Below are 23434 nucleotides of genomic sequence, written 5' to 3'. Positions count from 1 at the left end.
TTTAAAATCAATACGCAAAGTCTCATTTTATTGCTTTTCTCCTCCAAACCTGAAATTTTAACAATGGTCGTGTACACATTTTAGAGCCACAGCGGGTTCCTCGGAAAGTTTGGCCCCTCAGATAAAGCACGGTTTCCCGTTTCAAAGGACCCCTTGTGAACCTGTGTAAGAAAAGCATCAGTGCATGGGAGCATTCATGATGGCACTTGATTCCATTAAGTGACTTGGTAAGCTGCTTTAACGAGCCTTCAGTGAGGCTGGAGAGTTACCGAATACCTCTGAGCTCAGGAGTCAAACTGCAAGCAGTGGGTGGGACAGACACAAATCAAGTCCCAGATGTAAACTTTAAGGAAGCACATGTCTTTCTGTTCATTACTGTAGAGAACAGAAACCATCAATCAATGCGGGTAGCAGTGACATAATGATGCAATATAAACAAATACAGCTTGGGGATGAAGGAAGATGTGAATGTTTCCCTGAGGGGTTCTGTTTTTCTCTCTCTTACTCACACCTGAGAAGTCCACAAGGTCATTTCTTTCCCACTGTCTTTCCTTTAGCAACACACACACACACACACACACACATTGTTTGCAACCCATGATTGTGTCCCTCCCACTGACAAACGCCGCTCCAAGTCAGCCGGTGGCATTGAGTTCATGAAGATCCTCAGTTCCTGCCTGCACTGCCACCAATGATGCGCTCTTCTCTCTACCTCCTGACTTTCTTCTACCTGCGCTCCAGGGCGACAGGTAAGACTCATCCTCACATGCAAATGTGGATGTTTATTATGAAGCTTTCTGTGTGTTTGACTCTCTTTTCATAAATAATACCTTTTCTTTCTAATAATGATTACTTTATTCCTCATTGTGGCCAGGATTTTAATTCAAATGCAACAAGTTATTCCCATGAACAAGTAAAAACAGCAACCCTTCGAGCCCCTTGAGTTTGCTGACTGAAATTTATCAAATGAGAAATAATCCGGCAGATGACAAACAGATCTACCATCTAGAAGATAATATGAAAGATTTGTTGGAAGTTGCATGGATAGTCCATAAAATAGAAAGGAAGCACAGCTTTTCATTTATTGGGTCAACCATACAATTGATCAAGACAATGACACAAAAGTGTTTAATGAACATAAATTTTGTTTAGTTATTTATAATACTTTAACAGGATTTTTTTTATCATTACTAATATTTTTGTATTTTCATTTAACCCTTTTTTTAAACTAGGAAAGAATTTTGTTAGGGAAAAAAATCTCTGCAGGACTGTTAAAATCATGTTTGAGTTGGAGCACCTGAGATTTTCCCCAAAAATTAATTGAACAGTGTCTTCACTAATAATAATAATGTTAATATTAATACTAATACTAATAATAATAATAATATCCTGAATAGAAAATAAATTGAGATACAAATACATTACATCCAGAGGGTTATTGTACTGTTTTTTTGTTTTATTGTCAAGGAAGAATCAGACACTATTGCACGATGACTGATCTAATTCCTGAAAACCTCTGTGTTTTCCTGCAGGAAGAAAATACTGCGAACTACTGTATTTTACAAATTTCTATTTCCTATACTTTAGCTACTAAGTTTCGAGAAACTCTTGGTCTGAATTTCCCACGTCTCACGGTTGTTTCAGGCAAATAAAATGAAAATGACGAATGGAAACCGATTTTAGGGTTAGATGTTTGATTCCCGTCTTCGGCTTCTCTTTGCTGCTCGCTCATAAACAGGTGTGTGAGCCAGGTGAGCTGGAGCCAGCCTCCACCTGTGCATTGTTCTCACCTGGTGAGAACTGTTGACCCCTTTCAAAGGGCGCCTTTATGGGAAGCAGCCAGGTTAATCTGTGTTCCTGTATTAGCTAAATGGTTCTGTGCAGCAGCATTCATTCCCACCACGAAGTCACACGCTGGAGTTTTTTTTTTTTCTCATCAGCAACATAATACACAACAGCAGGACAACATTAAATGACTTCATCAGCACCTGATGGAGGGACGCATTCACTTTACTCTGAATGCAATCAGTGGATTGACAACCACTCCTTTGTGACATTAATAATGTCTACAACTACCTCTCAAAAGGACACCTTTAAATCAACAATGCCGTTCACACAGGAAACAGACTTCTGTTCAAATATAATAACAGCTTTTTAACTACATGACCAAAAAAAAAACACAAGAAAAATGTGCAAAAACAAATTACATGAACCTTCAGTCTGGAGCAGGGGTCTGAAACCTTTTAAATCCAAGGATACACTTTACCTTCCATACTGCTATTTAAAACTCATCTGGAGCCACAAAATGTTATATGACCTTTTGTAAAAAAAATATTTTTGATAGATACGGTAGGATATTTGTTATTTTTTTAAGAACGACTATTTTATTTATATTTTTAAGTTTTAAAATGAGGGAAAATGTTAAACTTTCACAAAAGAGGAATGGTCCATTTCCTCTATGGGATGTTGATATTTATGGTAAATTATGTAAAAAAAAAGCAAAGCAGATAGTCTCTACTTAATAACTGGAAAGGTAGATCTAAAAATACTACTGGTACTTTTAGTGTCATTGGATTTTCAATGCAATTATTCCATGAAATAACCTCAATTTGTTTCAACATTTTAAAACATTAGTTGATTCTTTATCACTTTTCAAGTTATTGCTAACGAGAATATTTTACAGCGCTAATAGCGCATCAACGCTAACCTGGATATTTTATTACCCGAAGGATGCCTCACCTGGACAAGAATAAACTGCAACAAAAGTCCTGCATCAGAGTGCCAATCTAAGGTTGTTGATGTATTTGCTCTTTCAGCTGAGTGGTGTTACCAGAGCCAGAGCTGTGATGACACATGCAAAGGTAAGTTAAAGGTAGACATTCACAAACAAAAGCTTCAACAACATCAAACTGAACTTGGGTAATCCAGTTCAATTCAAACCAATTCAATTCAACCCAGTTTTCTGAACAGTTCTAATTCAAGTCTATGGATAAAGTAAATTAGAAACATTTTAATTTAATCCCAGTTATGACACAGTGCTAATTTATATTTTAAACAGGCACTGCTGATTGCGTTGACTTTGCAGCAACCTTTAGTTCTGAGAAAACATGAGGCGACAGTGGAAAGAAACAACTCCGGCAGAACGGTCATGTGACAAGCATCAACATAGCACAGCTCATAGCTCCTAGCAAACGTAGAAGCCTGGACCAGGAGTATTCTCCATGTTAAGTACAGAGAGTTGGTGGTAATAGTAGCTGTGTTGTCTTTTCTATAAAAGAAACAAATGCTGCAAATTAAAGTGGGGTTAGTGGGGTTGACCTCCCTAATTCAGGTTTGGATCCCTAAAAGAAGTAAAAATAACACCTTGTTGAAGGCTCTAAAACTATATAGTAAATGGTACCTGTGTATATGCATTTAAACTTTAGGGTGTTAACCTCCCTCAAATGGAAAAAAACAAATCTGAACTTGCCATTACTTTGACCTCACATTGGTGCCAATCATGTTTTACTGTATGATGAACCTGGATCTGCTCTTGTTGTTTCCAGAGGTTCTGATTTTCAGAGCAAAAAGATAAAAGTTGGGTTTATCCTCTTGATGAACTGCATGTATCTATGTAGACGGCAGACACAGAATCAAAACAAGACAATGTCTGGCAGGCTAGGAGAGTTCAGTTCACTGCACTGAATAATTCTGATGTTGGATTGTGGAGAAAAAGCAACGCCCCTAATTGTTGCAGTGATTATTTTGAACCCTGAACAGGGCTAAAAAGGAAAACAAAGTTAGTTTTGTGACATTATATATAGATATATCCTCAAAAGGATATATGCGTGATAACAGACTGCCCTGCTTCCCAAAGACTTTAACATACAGTAATGAGAGAAAATAATTTGACCTCATCAGCTGTTCCTCTTCAAGCTTAATGACACATTTTTTTCAAACCCTTCCTACTTCTTTGCAATAAATTCGTCCTGCTGAATCATCATTTACTTTACTTCCTGTGTTTTCAAATTGTTTTTTTTTTTATTCCCTTTAGACTCAATAGATATTCCTCATTATAAACATGCAGGATTAAACTTTTACTTTTTAGCCATAAATAAATAAATGAATTCTTTGCAGTAGTAGCAGTGACAGTGGTGCTGTAACTCCCTTTTTTTTCAGACCCAAGCCGCTGGGCAGCTCTGTTTCCCAGATGTGGAGGATTACGCCAGTCGCCAATTAACATTGTGACCAATAGAGTACATTTCAACAGCGCCCTGCCTCCCTTCAGCTTCATCGGCCACACCGACTTAATCAACATTACAGTAGAGAATAAGGGCCACTCTGGTAATGAAATCCACTAAAGTCAGATCTCTCCTCTTCCTTTTTCAGAGCAGCTCTTTAACTTTCCGAGCTCTTAGGTTAACAGGGTTTCTTTTTCACCCCTGCAGCTCACTTTGCGTTACCACAGTCAGTGCGGCTGACAGGAGGAGCTCTGCCGGGTCACTACAGAGCGGCCCAGTTTCACTTCCACTGGGGAGCGAGCGGGAGACCGGGATCCGAGCACACCATTGATGGAGAAAGATTTCCGGTGGAGGTAAGGAGCAAGATTTGTATTGAAAAAGCTGAATAAATAAAACTATTATCACGGACAGTTTGAATTATCTCTCTTATTTATTTGAAAAGTTGATGACACTTAATTTTGCATCTTATAAGACTTTACATCACATGGGTTATGGTTGTCTAGCATTTATTTGTCAGTGGCGCTGTGGACAGGTGCATCTGCAGTTAACTGGGAGTTTGTGGCGCCCACTGCATTGAAACCCAGCCCAGAATTTTATTGATAGTTTGTGAGGGTTGCAGAGTGAGTGCTTTAAAATGCAAGATTCACCACTGAACCCACAGCATTAGACTGAGTGAACACAGTCTGCATTCAGCTCATTCAGTTTAGCATAAACACCGACTCAGTCGGCAGATTCCTGAACACCTAAATGCAGATTTTGATGCAACTTAAGATGGTTGAACCACCAACAATCGATTATCAGTTTCAAACAGTAAAGACAAGAATCTTAGTAGTTGATAGGCTGGTAGGAACAGGAGCCTGCATACTTCCTCTTTGGTATATGAACCTAGCGATGTTCCTTTTCAGCGCTACACTGCAAAAAGAGAACTAAAAGTAAGTCAAATTTTCCTGAAACTAGTGTATTTGCGCTTGATTTGAGCAGGTAAATAAGATGATCTGCCAATGGAATAAGATTTTATCACTTAAAATAGGAACAACTCACCTCCATCATCTTATTTCAAGTGAATATATCTAATTATCTTATTTTAGGAGTAAAATACTAATTCCATTAGCAGATAATCATGTATAATTGCTCAAATCAAGGACAAAAACACAAATTTCAAGAAAATTTGACTTACTTTTAGTTGCCTTTTTGCAATGATAAGGAGCTATAAGAAATCCCATAATCCTTTGCGTGACATGATGTATAAACACAGTCAGCTCACCTGACAGAAATGAATGAAAATCTCCAGAGAGAAGACAGCACACACTTTGTAGTTCATTTTCAGAAGGCTGTAGGACCGGATTTGACTAGACTCATCAATGTGCGTTTGTGTCGCGTAATGACGTCGGAGTTAAAGGCTGTCCGAAATCATCCCAGCAGTGCGAAGCCCCTTTCCTCCCCAAAGAAGTGTTCTTACTGTTGACCTCATGAAAGATCAAGGAACAGGAGCTAGGAGCTATAATTAGAGGTATTCGGACAGAGCCAGGGACTGAAATCACCTGGTTAAGTGAACCGGATGAAGGAAAACAATGCAGGGTTTTTATTGTCCTGAAGCCGCACCTCTGAATATATATAATTCAAATTGAAGGTGTTTACAATAATAATAAAAACTGGTCTTTTAGGGTTTTTTTGCAGGTTTGTGTGCGACAGAATACTGTAAGCGTGATTTATCCTTATTATAACTTCTTCCCTCTCTCCCTGCACAGCTGCACATAGTCCACATTAAAGAGCCGTACAGCTCTCTGGAAGAGGCCGAACACGATATGGCCGGCATAGCTCTGCTCGCCTTCCTCTTTGAGGTAATTTAGTGCCGTGTTCTTTAACTCGTCACTCTGCTGGTTTAGTAAAAAAAAATCCAGAGCATTTATACCCATTGAAATTTTTCACATGTTGTCACATTACAACCACAAACACCAGTGTGGTGTGTTTTTTTCTGATGTGATATGAGGATTTTATGTTCAGCCATTCTTTGACAGGGCCAGTCTGACAGATGAATATGTTTGGATATAAACCATTCCACTATAACTCCAGGTGTGTGTTTAGGGTTGGCGTCCTGTTGGAAGATGCACCTTAATGCAGTCTCAAGTATTTCTGGCCTGTAACAGTTTTATTTCCCCAGGTTTATCTATACCCATCTTCTCATCAACTCTAACCACTTTCCTTCTTCCTGCTAATGTTAAGCATCATCACAGCCTGATGCCGACTTTAACATCTTTCAGTGTGGGAAAAGTATATTTAGAATGAGGTGCAGTGTTAAAAACTAAAGCATTTTGCATGTGGTACTCATCTGACATCATCTGATCTCATCTAACCAGAGCAGCTTCTTCTGAATGTTTGCTGTGTCCCCTACATTGCTTGAGACAAACTGCAATTTAGTTATTTGCAAAAGGCCTTTAAAAGGTTATTTTGGCACTTTGGCCTTTATTCAACAGTAACTTCACAAGAAAGAGAGAGAGAAGGGAAATACGTGCAATAAAGTTGATCATTATTATTGTCTAACAAACCTCAAAAGCCATAAACTGGATTTATTGAGACCCCTGCTCTATATGATGTAGCACAAAATAGATAAATAAAGGGTGTTAAGTATGCAAAACAGGGAAATTAGACCTAACTGGGAATAACTCTTGCTTCCAATATGATCCATTGTATGTGTGGAATATGCATAAATAGGCACCAGTGGTATACACATTATCTGAGCTGTGTGGTGGTTTAAGAAAATTAGCCACAATAATTCATTTAGGTGAAGGCTGATGGTTGCAGCAGATTCTATTTACTGGTATCAGAGTAAAGGGTACTGAATACAAATTCCTGCCACACGTTTTGTATTTTTATTCTAATTAATTGAAAACCCAGTGTTATTTTCCATGTCATTCACAAGTAGGCATTAATTTGTGTGAGTCTATAACATAAATTCTTAATAAAACACGCTGAAGGTTGGTTGTAACCGGACAAAATGTGAAAAGTTCTTTGAGCATGAATACTTCTGCAAGGTGCTGTAGCCGTTCTTCAAATATCTTATAATCGTATTTACGCTCTTTACAGGAAACAATGGAGGATCATCCTCATCTAGACACAATAATTGCTGCTTTGGGTCGAGTACAAAATAATGGTAAATATTAAAAAAACACAATATCATAAGCATCGTTAGTCTCCCTAAACTTAAAACTTGAATGCATGCACATATAATTGCACAGATCATTATGGCACAGGGGGGAATCCACAGCATCTGATCTATCAGAAGAGAGAAACACATAAACTAGCTATAGGAAACACATGAACATCTGAAGTTATGGGACGTGAAATGATTGGAAAGAGACGAACAGCAGCAAAGGGATACACCAAACTCACATTTGATAGAAAGAAGTTTAAAGGAGGAGCAAACAAACACTTGTTCATTGGTCAAACTGTGTAGCGAGTGAAAACATAGTTTCTCTTGCTACATCTTTTTTTCTCACTGTGTTAAGGCAGCAGCACAGGGATCCCAAACTTTAGACTGAGTAACATCATCCCGGCAGCCGATGAGCTTCACAGTTACTACCGCTACGTGGGTTCCATGACAACTCCAGGATGTGAGCAGGCGGTAGCATGGACAGTGTTTCATAGGATGCTGCCAATCAGCAGTCAACAGGTGAGGGATCGTTCAACGTTTTATTCAGATTTTTCATCTAAGAAAAAATCTAATATTTGAATTTTGATTGTTTGCATATATATTTATATATTATATTAGACCACTGTTTGATCAGAAATATTACCCACTGGCAAATCGTCTTTTAATGGCTTTACTTTCAAAATTGATCAGTTGCAAAGTGGAAATACATTTAAAATTTTTTTCACACTCCTGTGGGGGTTGGAAAAGGTTTTTGCGCTCGTTGTTCTACAGTCATTGTCTCGTCACCTTTTGTCAGTCTGCTCTTTTGTCACCTCTCCTCTACAGCTGGATGCCATAGTTAAACAGTGCCGATTTTGGACAGGACAGCCCATGACAAACATCTTCCGACCCACGCAGCCTCTGGATGGCAGAGTAGTATTCAGCTCCAAGTCGGGCACAGCTCAGAAGAGTGCGATCCATACATGGTTCAGTATTTTCTCAGTCCTGATCATGCAAACAATCCTGATACATATTATTTAGAGCATATATTGCCATGGCTTCAGAAACAAAAGGAGCTGTGGTTCAGTAGGACCACGGTTACCTGGAGTCCCCAGTCAGAGGTGAAAATTTAAATTATTTTAAAGTATAAAGTGCCCTACAAATGTCTCAAGTTTTTACAGCCTAATCAGTTTTAAGCAAAGATTGCTATGATGAGTTTTTCTGTTTCCTGACTGTGCCACTACCTTTGAGCAAGGGGATGGTGTGCGTTCATTTTCATTTCTTCAAATAAAAGGACCACATTTTATTTAGATTTTTAGATATATAAACACCAAGTTCTTACAAAAAAAAAAAAAGAGTATGCAAATTTCCTTCAATAGAACAATTCGAATTTATGCAAAATGGCATCAACATATAACATTCTCCGTGACCTTTTTCCAAAAACGTCATTATTTTAAACACAAAATTTATTTCACTATATACTGTTCGTTTATGGACATTCTATGCAAATATGGCATAAAAACACAAAGTAAATCCTTGCTGTGCTTGCATTTTTATTACCTTTATATTTAAAAAAATACTTAAGTCATTTATAGTTAAAGTTATTTTAAGCCCTTCTGGAGGATCCAACGAGCCACTTGTGTCTCCAGAGCCACAGGCTGCAGCTTTAGGTGACAGGCCATGTTTTTGGCTGGTGTTTTGCCATATGCAAAACAAAAGGTTAAAAAATAAAACAACCGCACATCTTTTCTGAAGCTGAAGATGTTTTGCTTCCCATCCAGGAGGCTTTCTCAATTTAAAATGTCTGGAGTAGTGTGGAGTTCCAAGCTTTATAGACCTGCCTGCGAGACATTTTCAATTGAGAAAGCTTCAGAAAGCGAAATGTCTTCAGCCTCAGAATAGATGTGCAGTTTTATTTTTTTAACCTTTTTTTTGATTGATCATGACCTGAATGACTGAGAATCTTCACCAACATGTTGTGCCATACATATTTTCATGTTTGGATAATTGACCAGTTCTCCATGGGATGTTCAACTTTGGATGTTCTTTTAGAACCTAATCCTGCTTTAAACATTCTCACATCTGTATCCATGACCTGCCTGCCATGCTCCTTGGTCTTGGTTTGTTTCGTTTGTGTTTTTTAACCAAACCTCTGAGCCCTTCACAGATCAGCCGGAGTTTTCCTGAGATTATGTTACAAACAGGTAGACTATGATTAGGTGACTTTCAAAAGTAAGTGATTGTAAAGGATTTTACTAAGTAAATGGTTGTAGTAAATATAAAACCTGTATCATCCTTTTTTAACTTCACAAGTGGGGACTACTTTGTGTTTGTCAACAAATATTTTAAAATGTAGATAGGGTTTTAAACTGAGAAGATGGGAACATATTTCAGACATGCAAGTCAAAATCCTGAGTCACATGGATGTATCATTTCACGGTCAACTAACCAGCAATGTAGCTGGCTATCTTATCAAGGCCAATGGTGCAGGTGTACAACAAAAACAGGGTACCAAATGTTACCATATTGCAGATCAGTTTTTCTTTTTGGATCAGACGGAGGTTTAATATGACAAAGTGCAGGATGTGTAGAAAGAATGACTCAATAAAAGCTACTTTGGTTGCTTATACAACAGAGACCATGTTTTAATATTTCTGCATGATTTTTGGGATCAACTCAAGGCTGCTGTTGCCAATACTGGCAAGCTGTAACTAAACTGCAATTTTAAAGTGTACAATCTGTAACCTATTGTGTGTCCTCTACCTAGCCACAACTGAATGTCTCCTGTTGTAAAAATCTGTGGCTGAGGATCTCAAGCTGTGGACAGCAGTTGAACATTCCAGTTTTCTCTTACAAATACTTTTGTGGTTTAGTAAGCTACATCAACACATAGATTTTGACATAAAATGTATTCAACTCCCTCTTTTTGTACGACATGCTTTTACCTAGTCACGTGTTTGCCTTTTAACTTAGTCTTTAACCTCACCTGTATCCTGTGTGTACATCTAAATGCTTAGTGTTAGCTTGCTAGCAGCTAATATTACGTATTGCTAGCATGGTTGCTTTAGCGTTTAGCTAAAAGTGCTTCCACAGCTGCTACTGCCTTAAATTTGAGTTTTGTAAACATAGATTATATAAAAGAAATCTTAGGACATACAGTTGAAACCTGATAGTTACATACACTATATAAAAAGACACATAGCCTTTGTTCTCGCTGTCTGACATTAAATCAGACTTTTTGGTGTATCCATTTTAGGTCAGTTATGCTAAACACTAAAACAATGAAAGATCATTTTTTATTACTTTCTCCAAATCAAGAAGTATACATAAATTGACTAAGTATATACCTCTTAACAAGGATTTTGAGTGTCAAGCTTCTCTCAATTGTTTGCCAAAATTGACTTTTTTTTATCCTTAAACCACTTTGTAACAAATGTGATCATAGGCCTGTAGTTACTGTTCATTTGGAAGATCCAGTTTTTGCACAAGCCTAAACTTTCTAACATCTTGACATGTTTCTTTTATACTTAGCCAACACATACTTTTATTTTCTCATCATCTCATCCACATTGTGAAGTGCACTAATACCTCCTGCAGCAAAAGACCCTCTCAACATGATGCTGCTGCTGCTGCTCCGGTGCTTCACATTTGGGTGTTTTCAGGCATGCAAGCTCCTCCATTTTTTTCTTCCAAATATAACGATAGTAATTATTGCCAAACACTTATATTTTAGCTTTATCCATGAGAGCTTGTGCAAACTATATCTTTTTATGCTGCTTTTGCACCTTTCACTCTGACTGGCCTTTCAGCCCATGATGGTACACAAGTTGTTTGTTTCACTGTGGATAGGGATACCCTCTTTGAGGACGATACAAAAATGTTGCACTAAAATAATAGTAACATGTCTCATTCATGGACAGCATGATGGTCTGATTTAACTGCTTGAACAGAGAATCACCTTCTGGCATCTGAATTGAACCAAGCTGGCCAAGGTCTACAGTTCTCTTCCTGATATCTTGGCTGATTTCCATGATGTCTCTCAAGAAACTGTGCTAACTTAAAATATATCTGCAGTAGTGCCTCCAGTCGCCCCTCAAATGTTATGAACTACCCTATGAGAAGCTTTCCAAGCACTGACATCATCACCTGAGTTTTACTAAATTGTAAAGGCATCTCAGTGAATGCAAACATATATCTGAAGAAAGTATTAGAAAATTCTCAAAAAAAAAAATTGTTCCCTTTCTTCTGGCAATTAGAAAACATGAATTTATAATCCTGACTGTACTAAAATATTTAATGTCAGACTTACAATTGATGTGACCCTTTTTTATGTTGTGTATGCATACATCTGGCTTCAAATGTATATGCAGCATATATAGCATATGAGTTTTAATGTCCTGAATAACATAATTTTACCTCAGCATACACCATTTCTGTTCTAATATTCTTAAAGTTTCTTGCTTTTCTGACATTTTTTTATTGATGTTTTGATGAGGAAAAATATAGATTAATAGATCTATGGTGATTTTGTTTTCTATATTAACTGCCTGTGTAAATCTCATGTCATAATTTGTATCTGTATTAGTCTAAAAAATTAACAAAGTATCAGATATTTGAGGCAATTCTTAATTGTGCTGTACTTTTGTTTATAATGGTTGGAGAATAATGACATTTAGATGTATGTGATTTGCTGAGAATCTGTGCCTGACTTGCAGCTTTTTTTATTTGACGCACAAACCCTAACAGACTGCTTCATACGATGTGAACATGTATGAATAAAAAAATATGAAGAAACCTGGAAACAGATTTACAATAAAGAATAAACAGTGAAACAAATATACACATTTAAATACAAGTAATGAGAAATTAACCTATCTTAGAAGAAAGACACTAATTTTAGATGTTACATTTCACCTTAGTTGAAATTGTGATCATTAAAAAACTAACACCACTATTTCTGAGAATATAGTCCTAGATATGTTAAAAATACTCATGTACTAAAGGTATATCATTTAAGGTAGTGGGTAGTCATTTTGCCATTTCATACCTTTGTAGTTTTAGTCGTGTGAGACAGGACACTTCGTACAGTTAGAGTCAACAGTTTCAAGTAGTTTTATATATTCTTCTCATAGGCTACAAAAAAGGTTTTGCTTTAAATAATATGCTTTGCAAATAATATATATTGACAGGAAGTTGCTTAAGAGTTATTTTTGGTTGAATCATAGACCCTAATCTATCCTAATAAGTCTATTAGTCAATTGGCCCAAATGAGAATCAGAACCCAAGAAACGGGAAATAGGACCGAAAACTATAGTTTTAGAAAATAAAATAAAATAAAATCACTGTGATGAACTGACGACCTGTTCAAGGTGTACACATGGGTACATGAGTTTAAGTGCCCTGGGTAAGAAATGGCAGTAAGATAGATACAAAATAGTGATAACTGGCAAAATGGTGAATTGTTGTAGAGCCTAAGGTTAATCAATGAATGATATGAATAAAACTGAACAAGAAATAAATCCACAGTGATGGTTTATTTAGGGGAAATCAATCATTCTTAGCAGGAAATCTGTAACATTACTTTGTTTTTCGTTAGCTATTGATCACTGGTACGGTAGGACTACATGACCAATAAAAGTATCCTGAGATGACATTCACTTAAAGCCAAGAGATTACAAGCTTTTAATGGTTTCAATGTGTGAGTAATTCACTTTGACCTAAGGCTGACAGCTGGAGGTGACTCTGAGAAAAAGTCACAATGACTGCGTCTTCAGCCAGTTCCTCAGGTGTTCCACCTGGGCGGTGATGCTGCTCTGGGCTGTTCCTCCAGGAGCGCTATACTGCTCCACGCTGCTCCTGTAGTCCCACACTGACGACACATCACTTCCAAACAGCGGGCTAAAGTTCACACACACATACAGGGAGGAAACAAGGAGATGGACTTTAAAATTATGAGAGAGAAAAAAATATATAGAAAATGATGTTAAGCCCAAAATGATTTATTCCCCAGCCAGATTTGGGTAGCTTTTCATTTTACAGACATGTTTCATCTGGCTGAAAACAAATATATCCAATTACCTGACAGCTGCAAGATCTGCCTCAGTAAGTTGATTCAGCGAGACGTTTTTAGATTCAGCGGTGAATACAGCTTTCCCAGAGAGACCGTGAGCTTCTCTGAATGGCACCTGCAGCAGAACAGAGTCAAACTAAATTAAAACCCTTTAAAGCCTGATACAGGTAATGGTGAGGAAACTTCTCATTTCTAAAGAAGAAAGTCTTTGGTTTCTTTACAAAGAAAATTTGAAAGCCAGATGTTTGTTTTTTTTATTGTAAATGATACATTAGACCAAAAAAAAAAAAAAAAACATTTTCACGTTTACTGAGGTTTTATATAGGTGTGTAAAATATATTAATTTGTATGTTGTAAATAATATGTTCATAAAAATACTAACTTTGTTGAAGGGGTTGAGGTCTCGGAAAGATTTGTGTCAAAAATTATACATTTGGAGTTATGGGGTTTCTGTAAAACTATTAAAAATCATTTCACTTTTACCTGATGCTACACAATATTGTTCAATATATATATATATAAATCCCTCTAAATTACAACAAACTAAAGTGTAAACTAGTTGTCTTTGTTAAGACATGGCCTGTTGGCACAACTCACCCCCTTCCTCACAAGGTAGTAGGCCAGATCTGTAGCCAGCATGTCGGGACTGAGGGCAGCTTCCATCACACTCTGGTTGATCTGAAACACAAGAGAAGCAACAGAACGTCTGGTATTTATTCAACCCTCATCAAAAAAACATTTGTTTTTGCCTTTTCTTAATGCCAACTGCCAGCTTAGTTTCCCCAGTTTGGTTAAAAGTATTATTAGTAAGGTAAAGACAGGACTCAAACCGATCAACAAAGCGTGTGAGTACCTGTCTAAAGAAAATAAATACTGTTTTCAGGAAAGGTTTTTACAGGATCTTTATTTACTCTAAAAGGTCCTCTTGTCAAAGAATTTACGGGATTTATAGTTTTTTTAAACTGTAAATTTCAATCAAAATAACTTTATTGTTTATATGTGTCGTGATATTAGACCAAACTGAAATTCTAATAATCTTTATATAACAATCAATCAAAATCAATCTGAAGGATAATTTCTTTATATCTCCAGTGAGCGACCCCATTACTAAACTATTTAGGTTGTGAAAATGGTGGTTCCCCCGCCTCTCTTGGCACTTGGCTTGTACTAGCCTTGAGATGTCTTCAGTGCCTCACAACTAACTGCATTACTAGTATTAAAGTTGAACATTTCCTAAATACATTTACTGGGTTTACTGGATTAAGACGATAAAGCCTCCACTTTGTGTATATCTTACACAAAGTGTATATCTTACACAAAGTGTAAGATATACACCAAAATATTGTGTATATCTTATTGTGTAAAACAAAAATATTTATCGCAACCAGTTGAAAGGTTGATCAGTCCTCTTCGATTCAGCTGCCAAAACCTTATTGATAGAGTCTAAGGTTATTTGTTGGGCCACTGCTCTGGTCTCCAGGAGCCTTAACTTTCAGGGGAAAAGACGTCTCCAGGGATAGGGAATTATTTTTTGACCAATCTGTATAATTTGATTGAATTTGACTTTGGAAAGTGCCTTAATATGGCATGTTTCACGAATTGGCGCTATATAAGTAAAATTTAATTAAATTTAATTGAACTGATCGACCAATCTAGAGTGGGCTTTGGGTAACATGACAGGTCTATCAAATCTGACAGTCAATAAAAATGAATTCTACTCTTTTTTTCAAGACAACTTATTGAGACTAAGAGAGCTTTCTAAATTACAAAACTATCAACAATGTGTGACTGTAGGCAGATAATCTATCATCAGCTTGTTTTCACCTTGCTATTTTTTGCAGAAAATCATTCCATTGAACAAAAGGCGGCATTAATATTCAAGTTTTGACACATTTATCAATATTTAAAGGCACGATTAATTCAAAAAAGGAAAACCATCTATTTACAAGGATTGAGATTAAGCTCTTCTGAGCATAATAACCAATAAGATTATATAAGATTAATCTTATTGGTTAAGATTAATATTTTAAGTGCTCAAGAGGCCACCTGTGTCTGTGTGAAGTGTGTTTTGGCTTGAACTAAAGTCCGATGGGGACATTTTTAGTGACTCTTGGAGAAGTAGAGCGCTTATAGGTGAAAGATCAAATCTAAGGTGTGCTTGTTAACTACACAGCATTTTCTCTATGTGCTGTATTGGATTATTTGCATCTCTGTTCTCTTTTAAATGTCAGAAACGGCCAAGGACCAGCTCTCTCACCTTCAAAGTCGACATAACTCCAGTTGTCACCTGCAGCACAGCGTGCACAGTATCGTAGCAGTCAAACATGGCTTCTTTGTCCTCCTGAACAAATATGGAAACCACAAACAGTACAGGAGGTTAGAAATAAAAAAATTAAAAATCCCCAACCCTACTTATAAAGTTATACAATAGAGAAAGGTGCCATTTGAAACCTGCAGGTCCTTGTTATACGTGCTGGGCAGGCCTTTCAGGGTCATCATGAATCCTGCACACTATAATACAAGAACACAGTTTGCAGAAGAAAATTAGTAAATCTGGCAGAACGCCTTAGGTCTACATGTACTCAAGCTAACCAGTCTGAAAAAGTAAAAAAAAATATAAGTTTTAAACCCCTAATTAAAATCTGTCAAAAGCTCAAAGTGAGTGTAGTAGCTTTAAATGAATGAACCAAGTTAGCATTAAAAATGCTGCATTTTCATTGTAGCATTATTCACACTGATCTTTATACATGGGCCTTTCTTTAAGGTTTCTATATTTACACTTGTGATGGTACTATGGCCTGTGAGAAAATAGTTGTTAATTGTTAACCATCAGTATAAACCAGCCCTTCAATAATAAACCAATACAAAGCCCATTTCTGACAAATCATTTGTCTTACCCTGCCAAAGACACGGCCCGCTTTGCTCCTGATCAGCTCCAGACTGTCAGCATTCTTCTTCTGGGGCATCAAACTGCTGCCTGTGCTACGCACACAAACGACACGAGAGGAGGAGTGTTACAGAAAAAGGGCAGCAGTTTATTAAAGCAATGTCTGAATGGAATGTGACATAAGAAACTAGAACCATCCCATTTAAAAACACGCCGTGGTTGCTGTAGGTTTCATCTATCAGAAAAAATCTATTATATTTAATTATATTGTACATGCACATTGTATATATTGCATGCTGCATTTAGCAGTAGTGATCCAAAATGTTCAGCCCCCCAAAAAACAGTAGATAACAAAACCTTTTAAAGTCAACTAACAAGGACATCCCTGATTTAGGATCCCTTTTGCTCTTTAGGTACCTGTAAAAAAAAAAATGTCTATCCACTTTATGTGTTGAATTATTTCTTCTGCTTTTTCTATGAATTATGGAAATCAGAAATACAATACAGAAGAAATCAGAAAAGAATGTTCCTAACTCATATACACTTTTATTGTATACTATTTTACAAATGTCTCTTTTGGCACCACATTTCCATTAATTACTATTCAGACTGGAAGACACCTATGATATGAGAGGTCATGAAACCCTTGATCAAACAAAAATGACTATGAATAACCTCCTACTGGTAGTTATTATTTATCTGAGTCACAGAACTCAATTGTCTTCAAGTTGATGGATTAAAGAAAATTGTTTGAAATTATTCAAGTGTCTAAAACAGGTACATACATGGTGATGTATGGTTTGTTAAAAACATCCATATGATGGGTACGAACTGAAGCTTAGCAGACATGGGAGGTGCTCGGAGTGGGTACTAGCTCATGGACACTCAGCAGAAAATATCCCATAGATAGGAACAAGCTGATGCACAGCCAGTAAAAACATCTGATAAATGTCAGTATCTGTCCTCAACAGCTCACCGGAAAACCTCATTATTTTATAGATGCTCCATCCCTAATAATCATTCCAACTTTCTATCTCATTCCTTTCAAACAAGTGAGTTGCTGGAGATGTGGCAATAAAGCTAGCCTGGTTATAACAGGATATTCAGTTTAATTTGCTAAATCTCTTTGTTACAATTATCACAGATTAAAATTGGACAATTTTTCCTTCACTGGGGCTAATCAGTAGTCGGCAGTTTAAATTCTGTGAAATCAGATTTTTATTTTCTCCCCTTATTTGTTAAATGCCTCAAAACTAAGTATTCAAACCTGGTCCAGAAACACACCAAAAAACAGCGTGTACTTTGATGCACTATTTATTTTACTTTAAAGAAAATTCACATGAAGGTTAGGGACAATCCAAGAGACTTTAATTTTCTGATGGATTATGATGCAGGGTTTTTTATAGCAACAATGTTTTGTTTCTTTTTTTTTTTTTTTGCTCTTAATTTTTACAGTCATCATGTAAAAATAAACTTGAATTGGTCCAAATCAGAATCGGTGGGTCAGAACTTTTAAAGAAAACTGGAAATTGGAATCGGCCAAGGAAAGTTAGAATGGTGCATTTCTAATCATTTTTGTTTATTATTAGCGTACTAATCCCTTTTATAACAAACGTGTTCAAATTCACTTCACAGATTTGAATCCTTTGACAGCTGCAGTTTACAGAAGCGAAATAAAAGCAGCGTTTACCTGTAGGCATCAGAGAGTGTGACGAAGGAGTACTCCTTCGTGCTGTACAGCATGAGATCCTCCGCCATCTTACTAAGGTGGGTCAAACAAAGTGAAGCCCAGAACAAGAACTCCGCTTAAAAAAGACAAGTACTTTAAAAACACAAACAAGAGAAGGCTTCACAGAAATGAATCGCTGGCAGCCTGACGCGTACAGTTCAGTTCACATACCAACAAAGTCTCTCTGGCCCGTGGCGTCCATGCTGTTCAGACTGACGCCATCGAAACCCAACTCTACGCATCCAACGAGGAAATGTTCTCATGTTAACATCTGACTTTTGTCACAGGTGAAATATGAAGACAAAACTTAAACTAATTTGACCTTTGCGCAGTAGCTCTCTGTCGATGTCGAATGGTGTGCCGGCGATGGCGCCGCTGAAAACAGAAGGAATAGCTCTTGTTACTCGATCGCCTCTGTGAATGAAAATCACAGCGCAGAGGGGAGTGTTTGCACTGCACCTGCCAAGAGGTAAAATATTCGCTCTTTTCTTGATCTCCAGAAGCCGTTCCACATCTCTGCTTAAAGCAACAGCATAGCTGAGGAAAAAAGAAAGAAGAGAAATAGCTACGATCGTCTCTTTGCATTAAAAATGAGCCATAAAGTCAGTAGATTCTGTCTTCAGAGGGACACCTTAGAATCCAGTGGCTCCATCTGATTGGCTGAGCCCTCTGCATGTGGGTGTAACCAGGAAAAAGGACGTCAATTTCTCTGTCGTTTAAAACAGCCAGAACAGAAACGGTTTAGCAACGCGTTAATAACAGGCGCGGACTTATTTACATTCAGAATGGTCTTACATTGCTGCCCGCTCCACCATGGTGGAGATCAGCTGCAGGGAATTGTCTGTCAGCATGGCGATGGCATCTCGGAGCCACAGCCTCATGTCCGTCACCACCTGTTCAACAAAAAAGGGCCAAACTTGGCATCTCCAAGTTTGATGACTCATCCTGCAGATTCAGTGTTGGAAATACAAACCTGATCATTTCTGCTCCTGCCGGTGTGCAATTTTCCAGCAGGAGCACCAATCAGCTCCTGCGAAAACAGCCAGCAAACCAACAATCATTGTTTTTAAAATCTCTGTTTTATTTATTTTTTAACTTAATTTACTTGATTGATTGATTGATTGATTGATTGATTGATTGATTGATTGATTGATTGATTGATTGATTGATTGATTGATATTAGCGTCATGCACCACAGGTTCCCACAGGCTTATAATACCACACAGACACAACAAAATACAAAAACAAAAATGGCCACATACAAGTCACAGGAGCTACAAAACTTTTAATGCATCTTGAAATGTTTATACTCAATGAGGATACAACACTCGTCTTCTATCTCAAGCTGTATAAATAAAAGTAGCAAATGCAAAAAAAATACCTGCCATACATCCAACTAAGAATTTTATCCTCAGATAGCCAAAATACATCTGAATTACCTCTATTTATGCATTCAAATAAGGAAAAGCTAAAATCGGAATACACGGAACAGTAAAGGACAAAAAAATATTCATCTTCCACCACATTATGATCACAGAGAACAAACACAGACTCTCTCCTCTACAGGGGGACCTTTATATCTACCCACTTCCACTGCCATGGGTAGGCTACCATTTCTAGTCTGTAACTTTAGCATCAACAGTGCTTTGGACAAATTTTAAGCAAAGTGTTCTATAAATTATCTGCATGGGGCCAATGTGAATGAAACAATGTCATAGAATAACAAAGACAAGCTGTATGTCACCTTGAGCCTGCGTTCGTTGGCTGTGTGGATGTCTTCATCTTCAGGTTTGATCAAAAACACACCTTTAGACCACTCTTCAGAAATCTGAAGAAACAAAATGGCGGTTATATGACTAAATAAACCATGTCTCAGCTTTCCCAGCTTTTTCCCCTGCTGCCATCAGACTGTTGTACTGCTGCTGAACTATAACCCATAAACTCTGCACAACATTCACATATTTGCACATTTTGCATCATTGCATCTCCATCTAGCATTACAAATGCTGCCGAACTCTTAGTTTTTAAATGCATTCTTGCACAAATGTCCTTTGCACAATCAATTCTGTACATACAATTTTTTTTTCTTTTTAAAATACTCACCTGTACACTGTGACTTCTCCTGCATGTCTACATTTAAATTGTTTACTTTTAAATCACTGCTGCCCCTTATACTGTAATTTAATTTTACTGCAATTTACAAGCCGTATGCAACGAAATTTCGTTCTGTACGCACTCTGTGCATACAAAATGACAAATAAACTCGTCTAAGTCTCCTAGTTATATTAGAATGAATTGGACTTGACTCAAGTTAAACTTGGGACAAATTGGATTCTATGTGATTGGTTATTTGACCCATTTGTCTTGGAAATTACCTTGAGGTGACATTTATCGGGAAATTACACGTTATTGAACCAAAATTAGCTAAAGTAACTATGTTTTGTTTTTTTCCAATTATGCTAAACAGACCCAAGCAGAGTTTGTTTGCCTGTGTTGCATTGTTAACCCATCTCTTGCACTGACAAAGCATCCATGAGTATGAGAGAGGGCATGGTGTGAATGAAAGAGCAACGGACGCTTCCTGCCAGCTGACACCTGTCACATGAGGACACCATTGTATGCAACGCACTCAGCAGAAAGCAGGAATCCTGCACCACGGCACATTTTCAGCTGTCATCTATTAGCCAGAGTCCGACGGGCAGCCACGCACAGAACCAATCGTCTCTGCAAGTTTTAACGTAAAAAAAGAAAAATTATGTGTTTTTTTATTGAAAACTCTGATTTACTGTGCCCTGCAAAACAATTAAAAACCTTTAAACTTTCCGCGGTTTTGTTACTGTAAAGCCATTAATTGAAATGTGATTTATTGGACTTTTATGTGACCGACTAAAAGCAGTGCATCTTAGTGAAGTGGGGGAGGGGGAAACGCGTACAGAGTTTTCAGATTTATATAAACGAAAATGTGAAAAAAGTGTTGCCTGCGTTGGATTCGGCCTCCTTCACACCAACACCCCACCTTAAAATCCAGTGCAGCACACTGCCAGCAGAGGTCACGGCATTAGTAAATACATCCTATATCATACGTTTTCTCGGTTCTGTAAAAGCCTCAAAGGTTTTTTTTGTGAAAAAACAAGTGAACAAAAGTCATCATTAAGACAAAGGAACAAAAGAAACAGGTCATGGATAAAGTTGTGGAGAAGTTTAAAGGAGATACGAGTTTAAGTCTCCTTTCAACCTTCAGTTGTGCCGGTTGCCAGCCGGTTGCCAGGTCCTTTGGTTAGCACTAGCAAACATTTAACTTACCTGTCCAGAAGGAAAGCGGCAACCTCCGCGTGGCTTCTGAGCCCCTTTGCTTCCTTAACTCATCACCAAACGCTCAAAAGCTTGAGCAACGTTCACACTCGTTTTCCTTCTTTTTTCGCCCGCTTGAATCTGAGAAATGTTACGCCGAGAAAAACACATTTCTCAGTGCTATGACGGAGCTGCTACGATCTGGCAACACCGGAGTGGCTCACCTGAATTCAACCTACTATTCCTATTGGTGCAGAATCCTTTTGCGTTGATATTGGCATGGTAACCAGAAGTAAATATTTCTATATTTTGGACCTGTCAAAATTTATAAAAAAATTATTTATACATTATATATTTAATTTTTAGTAAAATTAATAACTTTATTCTAAACCACTCTAGAGCAGGGGCCTGCAACCTTTACAGCCTAAAGAGCCATTTTTCCTACAGTCCACTTGAATTACAGTCATTCAGAGCCGCAAATGTTGCCTGGCCTTTTCAAAAAAGACAAGTTATAATTTTTTTTTTTTAAATCTACTGTAGGAAATATTTTGTCATCATTAAAGAAACGCCCTTTTATGTGTATTTTGAGGTTTAAAAAAAGAGGAAGGTCGGGATGTTGATATTTGTGGATAATGATGTAAAACAAATAGTTTCCAACATAATAAAAAAGTATTCATTTGAAATTTTAAAAACTGCATTTATTACCATTATTACATTTAATTACCATAATAAAAATATAAATTTGTAGCCAAAGTTATTAAAGAGCCACTATGGAAGGTCCAAAGAGCCACTTGCAGCTCCAGAGCCACAGGTTGCAGACCCCCCGCTCTAGAGGTTCTGTGGGTGTATTATTTTTTAAATATTAATCGTTTTGATAAAACAAAAAGTTGTAGCTATGATATGACCTTTAAAGTTGGGTTAGCTTATAAAACAATAAACCAAGCTTTAAACATCTGACGGAGCGGTTCAAAGCTTGCCACGAGCCATTTATGGGGTACAACAACCACAGAAGAAGGTGCTCTGGTCAGATTAGACCAAAATGATTCTTTCTGACCAGCATGGATTTTGAAAATAAATAACACTGTAGGTCACCCTGAGCACAACATGCTGAAACATGGTGGTGGCAGCATCATGCTCTGGGAATGCTTCGCTTCAGCTGAGACAGAAACCTGATCAGTTGATTTTAAAAAACGTATGAAGCGAACAATACAGTCATAGAAGGAAATCTCATTCAGGATGCAAAAGTGTTGATACCGAGATGAAAGTTTGCAACTTTTACAATCACAGAGTCCATGCAATCTGACAGAGCTTGACCTATTTCCATAAAATGAGAGTGTCTCCTCTCACCTGATCCATCCCCTGCAGGATGTGCTCCATTTCCTCCGTGCTGACCAGCTTGGCCCTTTCCAGAGCCTTCGCGTACGCCTTGCTCCCTCGGATATCAGCATCCCACATCCTCTGGTCATAGGTGATGGACGCGTTGAACTTCTCCATGATTGGGTCTGTATCTCCGACGAAACGGCCTCCCCATAGTTTACTTCCCTGTAGAACAAGCAGAGGAGCAACAAGTGAGCAGAAGCGAGGGGGGGGAGAAGTGGCTTCAGTCGTCAGCTTCAGCTTTCGGTGGAAACAAGACGTCCCTGCTTGACGGCCTGTTTTGATAAGCTCCAGCTGACTGCTGGGACAACAACATCCGATCTTCTGCGCATTAGTACCTCTGTGTTGGCCATGTTAGTCCTGGGCGGATATTACTGGGGTTGTTGTCTGCAGGGAGGTTAGAAGGCAACTATCTGTGCGCAACAAGGCAGAGAGGTGGAAACCCATAAACGACGTGTTGGTGTCGCTTTAAAGAGCGTCAGCGGCGACGTCAAGGCGTCTTGTATTGCACGTGACAGTCCTGAATCAGAGTAAATGATATAAATCTATACGATGCTGGTCTGGATAAACCAGGAAGGGAGTGTTTCTGCATTTCTTTCGCATTTGCCACGAATGTATCGATTGTTGCACACTGGACCATGTTCGTGTTGGTTTTAGTTAGTTGGTATTTTTAACTGGCAGCAGTTGTCATGTGGCGCCCTCTATCGGTGGCAGTGAGGTAGCGCATCAG

General features: G+C 37.8%; 2 protein-coding genes across 2 annotated transcripts; one reads left to right on the top strand and one right to left on the bottom strand.

The window, feature by feature from the left end:
* Nucleotides 1–595: 595 nt before the first annotated feature.
* Nucleotides 596–8898, top strand: ca4c (carbonic anhydrase IV c). The gene is made up of 8 exons (XM_012881166.3): nucleotides 596–749; nucleotides 2817–2861; nucleotides 4159–4323; nucleotides 4428–4573; nucleotides 5969–6061; nucleotides 7305–7371; nucleotides 7727–7890; nucleotides 8197–8898. The coding sequence occupies exons 1-8, from the start codon at nucleotides 692–694 to the stop codon at nucleotides 8389–8391; spliced, it is 933 nt and encodes a 310-aa protein (XP_012736620.2). The 5' UTR covers nucleotides 596–691; the 3' UTR covers nucleotides 8392–8898.
* A 3967-nt stretch (nucleotides 8899–12865) lies between these two features.
* Nucleotides 12866–23180, bottom strand: asl (argininosuccinate lyase). Its single transcript, XM_012881423.3, has 16 exons — nucleotides 23043–23180; nucleotides 22675–22869; nucleotides 19781–19864; nucleotides 19010–19066; nucleotides 18832–18929; nucleotides 18668–18745; nucleotides 18496–18573; nucleotides 18359–18411; nucleotides 18208–18270; nucleotides 17998–18112; nucleotides 16318–16402; nucleotides 15872–15931; nucleotides 15678–15761; nucleotides 14018–14098; nucleotides 13429–13535; nucleotides 12866–13248 (listed from the first exon to the last, which is right to left on the bottom strand). The coding sequence occupies exons 1-16, from the start codon at nucleotides 23055–23057 to the stop codon at nucleotides 13104–13106; spliced, it is 1398 nt and encodes a 465-aa protein (XP_012736877.2). The 5' UTR covers nucleotides 23058–23180; the 3' UTR covers nucleotides 12866–13103.
* Nucleotides 23181–23434: the final 254 nt, after the last annotated feature.

This window comes from Fundulus heteroclitus, chromosome 11, assembly GCF_011125445.2.
Source record: "Fundulus heteroclitus isolate FHET01 chromosome 11, MU-UCD_Fhet_4.1, whole genome shotgun sequence".
Taxonomy (NCBI): Eukaryota; Metazoa; Chordata; class Actinopteri; order Cyprinodontiformes; family Fundulidae; genus Fundulus; species Fundulus heteroclitus.
This window is presented reverse-complemented; position numbering and strand designations above follow the sequence as displayed.

What these genes read in the sequence shown, in the direction of transcription:
- asl (XM_012881423.3), bottom strand. An exon ending in CCAACGAACGCAGGCTCAAG is followed by an intron (nt 19,067 to 19,780) that starts GTGACATACAGC and finishes CTGTTTTCGCAG; the next exon opens with GAGCTGATTGGTGCTCCTGC. An exon ending in AATATTTTACCTCTTGGCAG is followed by an intron (nt 18,412 to 18,495) that starts GTGCAGTGCAAA and finishes TTCTGTTTTCAG; the next exon opens with CGGCGCCATCGCCGGCACAC.
- ca4c (XM_012881166.3), top strand. Translation starts at nt 692, where the DNA reads ATGATGCGCTCTTCTCTCTACCTCCTGACTTTCTTCTACCTGCGCTCC. An exon ending in GAGAAAGATTTCCGGTGGAG is followed by an intron (nt 4,574 to 5,968) that starts GTAAGGAGCAAG and finishes CTCCCTGCACAG; the next exon opens with CTGCACATAGTCCACATTAA. An exon ending in TGCTCGCCTTCCTCTTTGAG is followed by an intron (nt 6,062 to 7,304) that starts GTAATTTAGTGC and finishes CGCTCTTTACAG; the next exon opens with GAAACAATGGAGGATCATCC.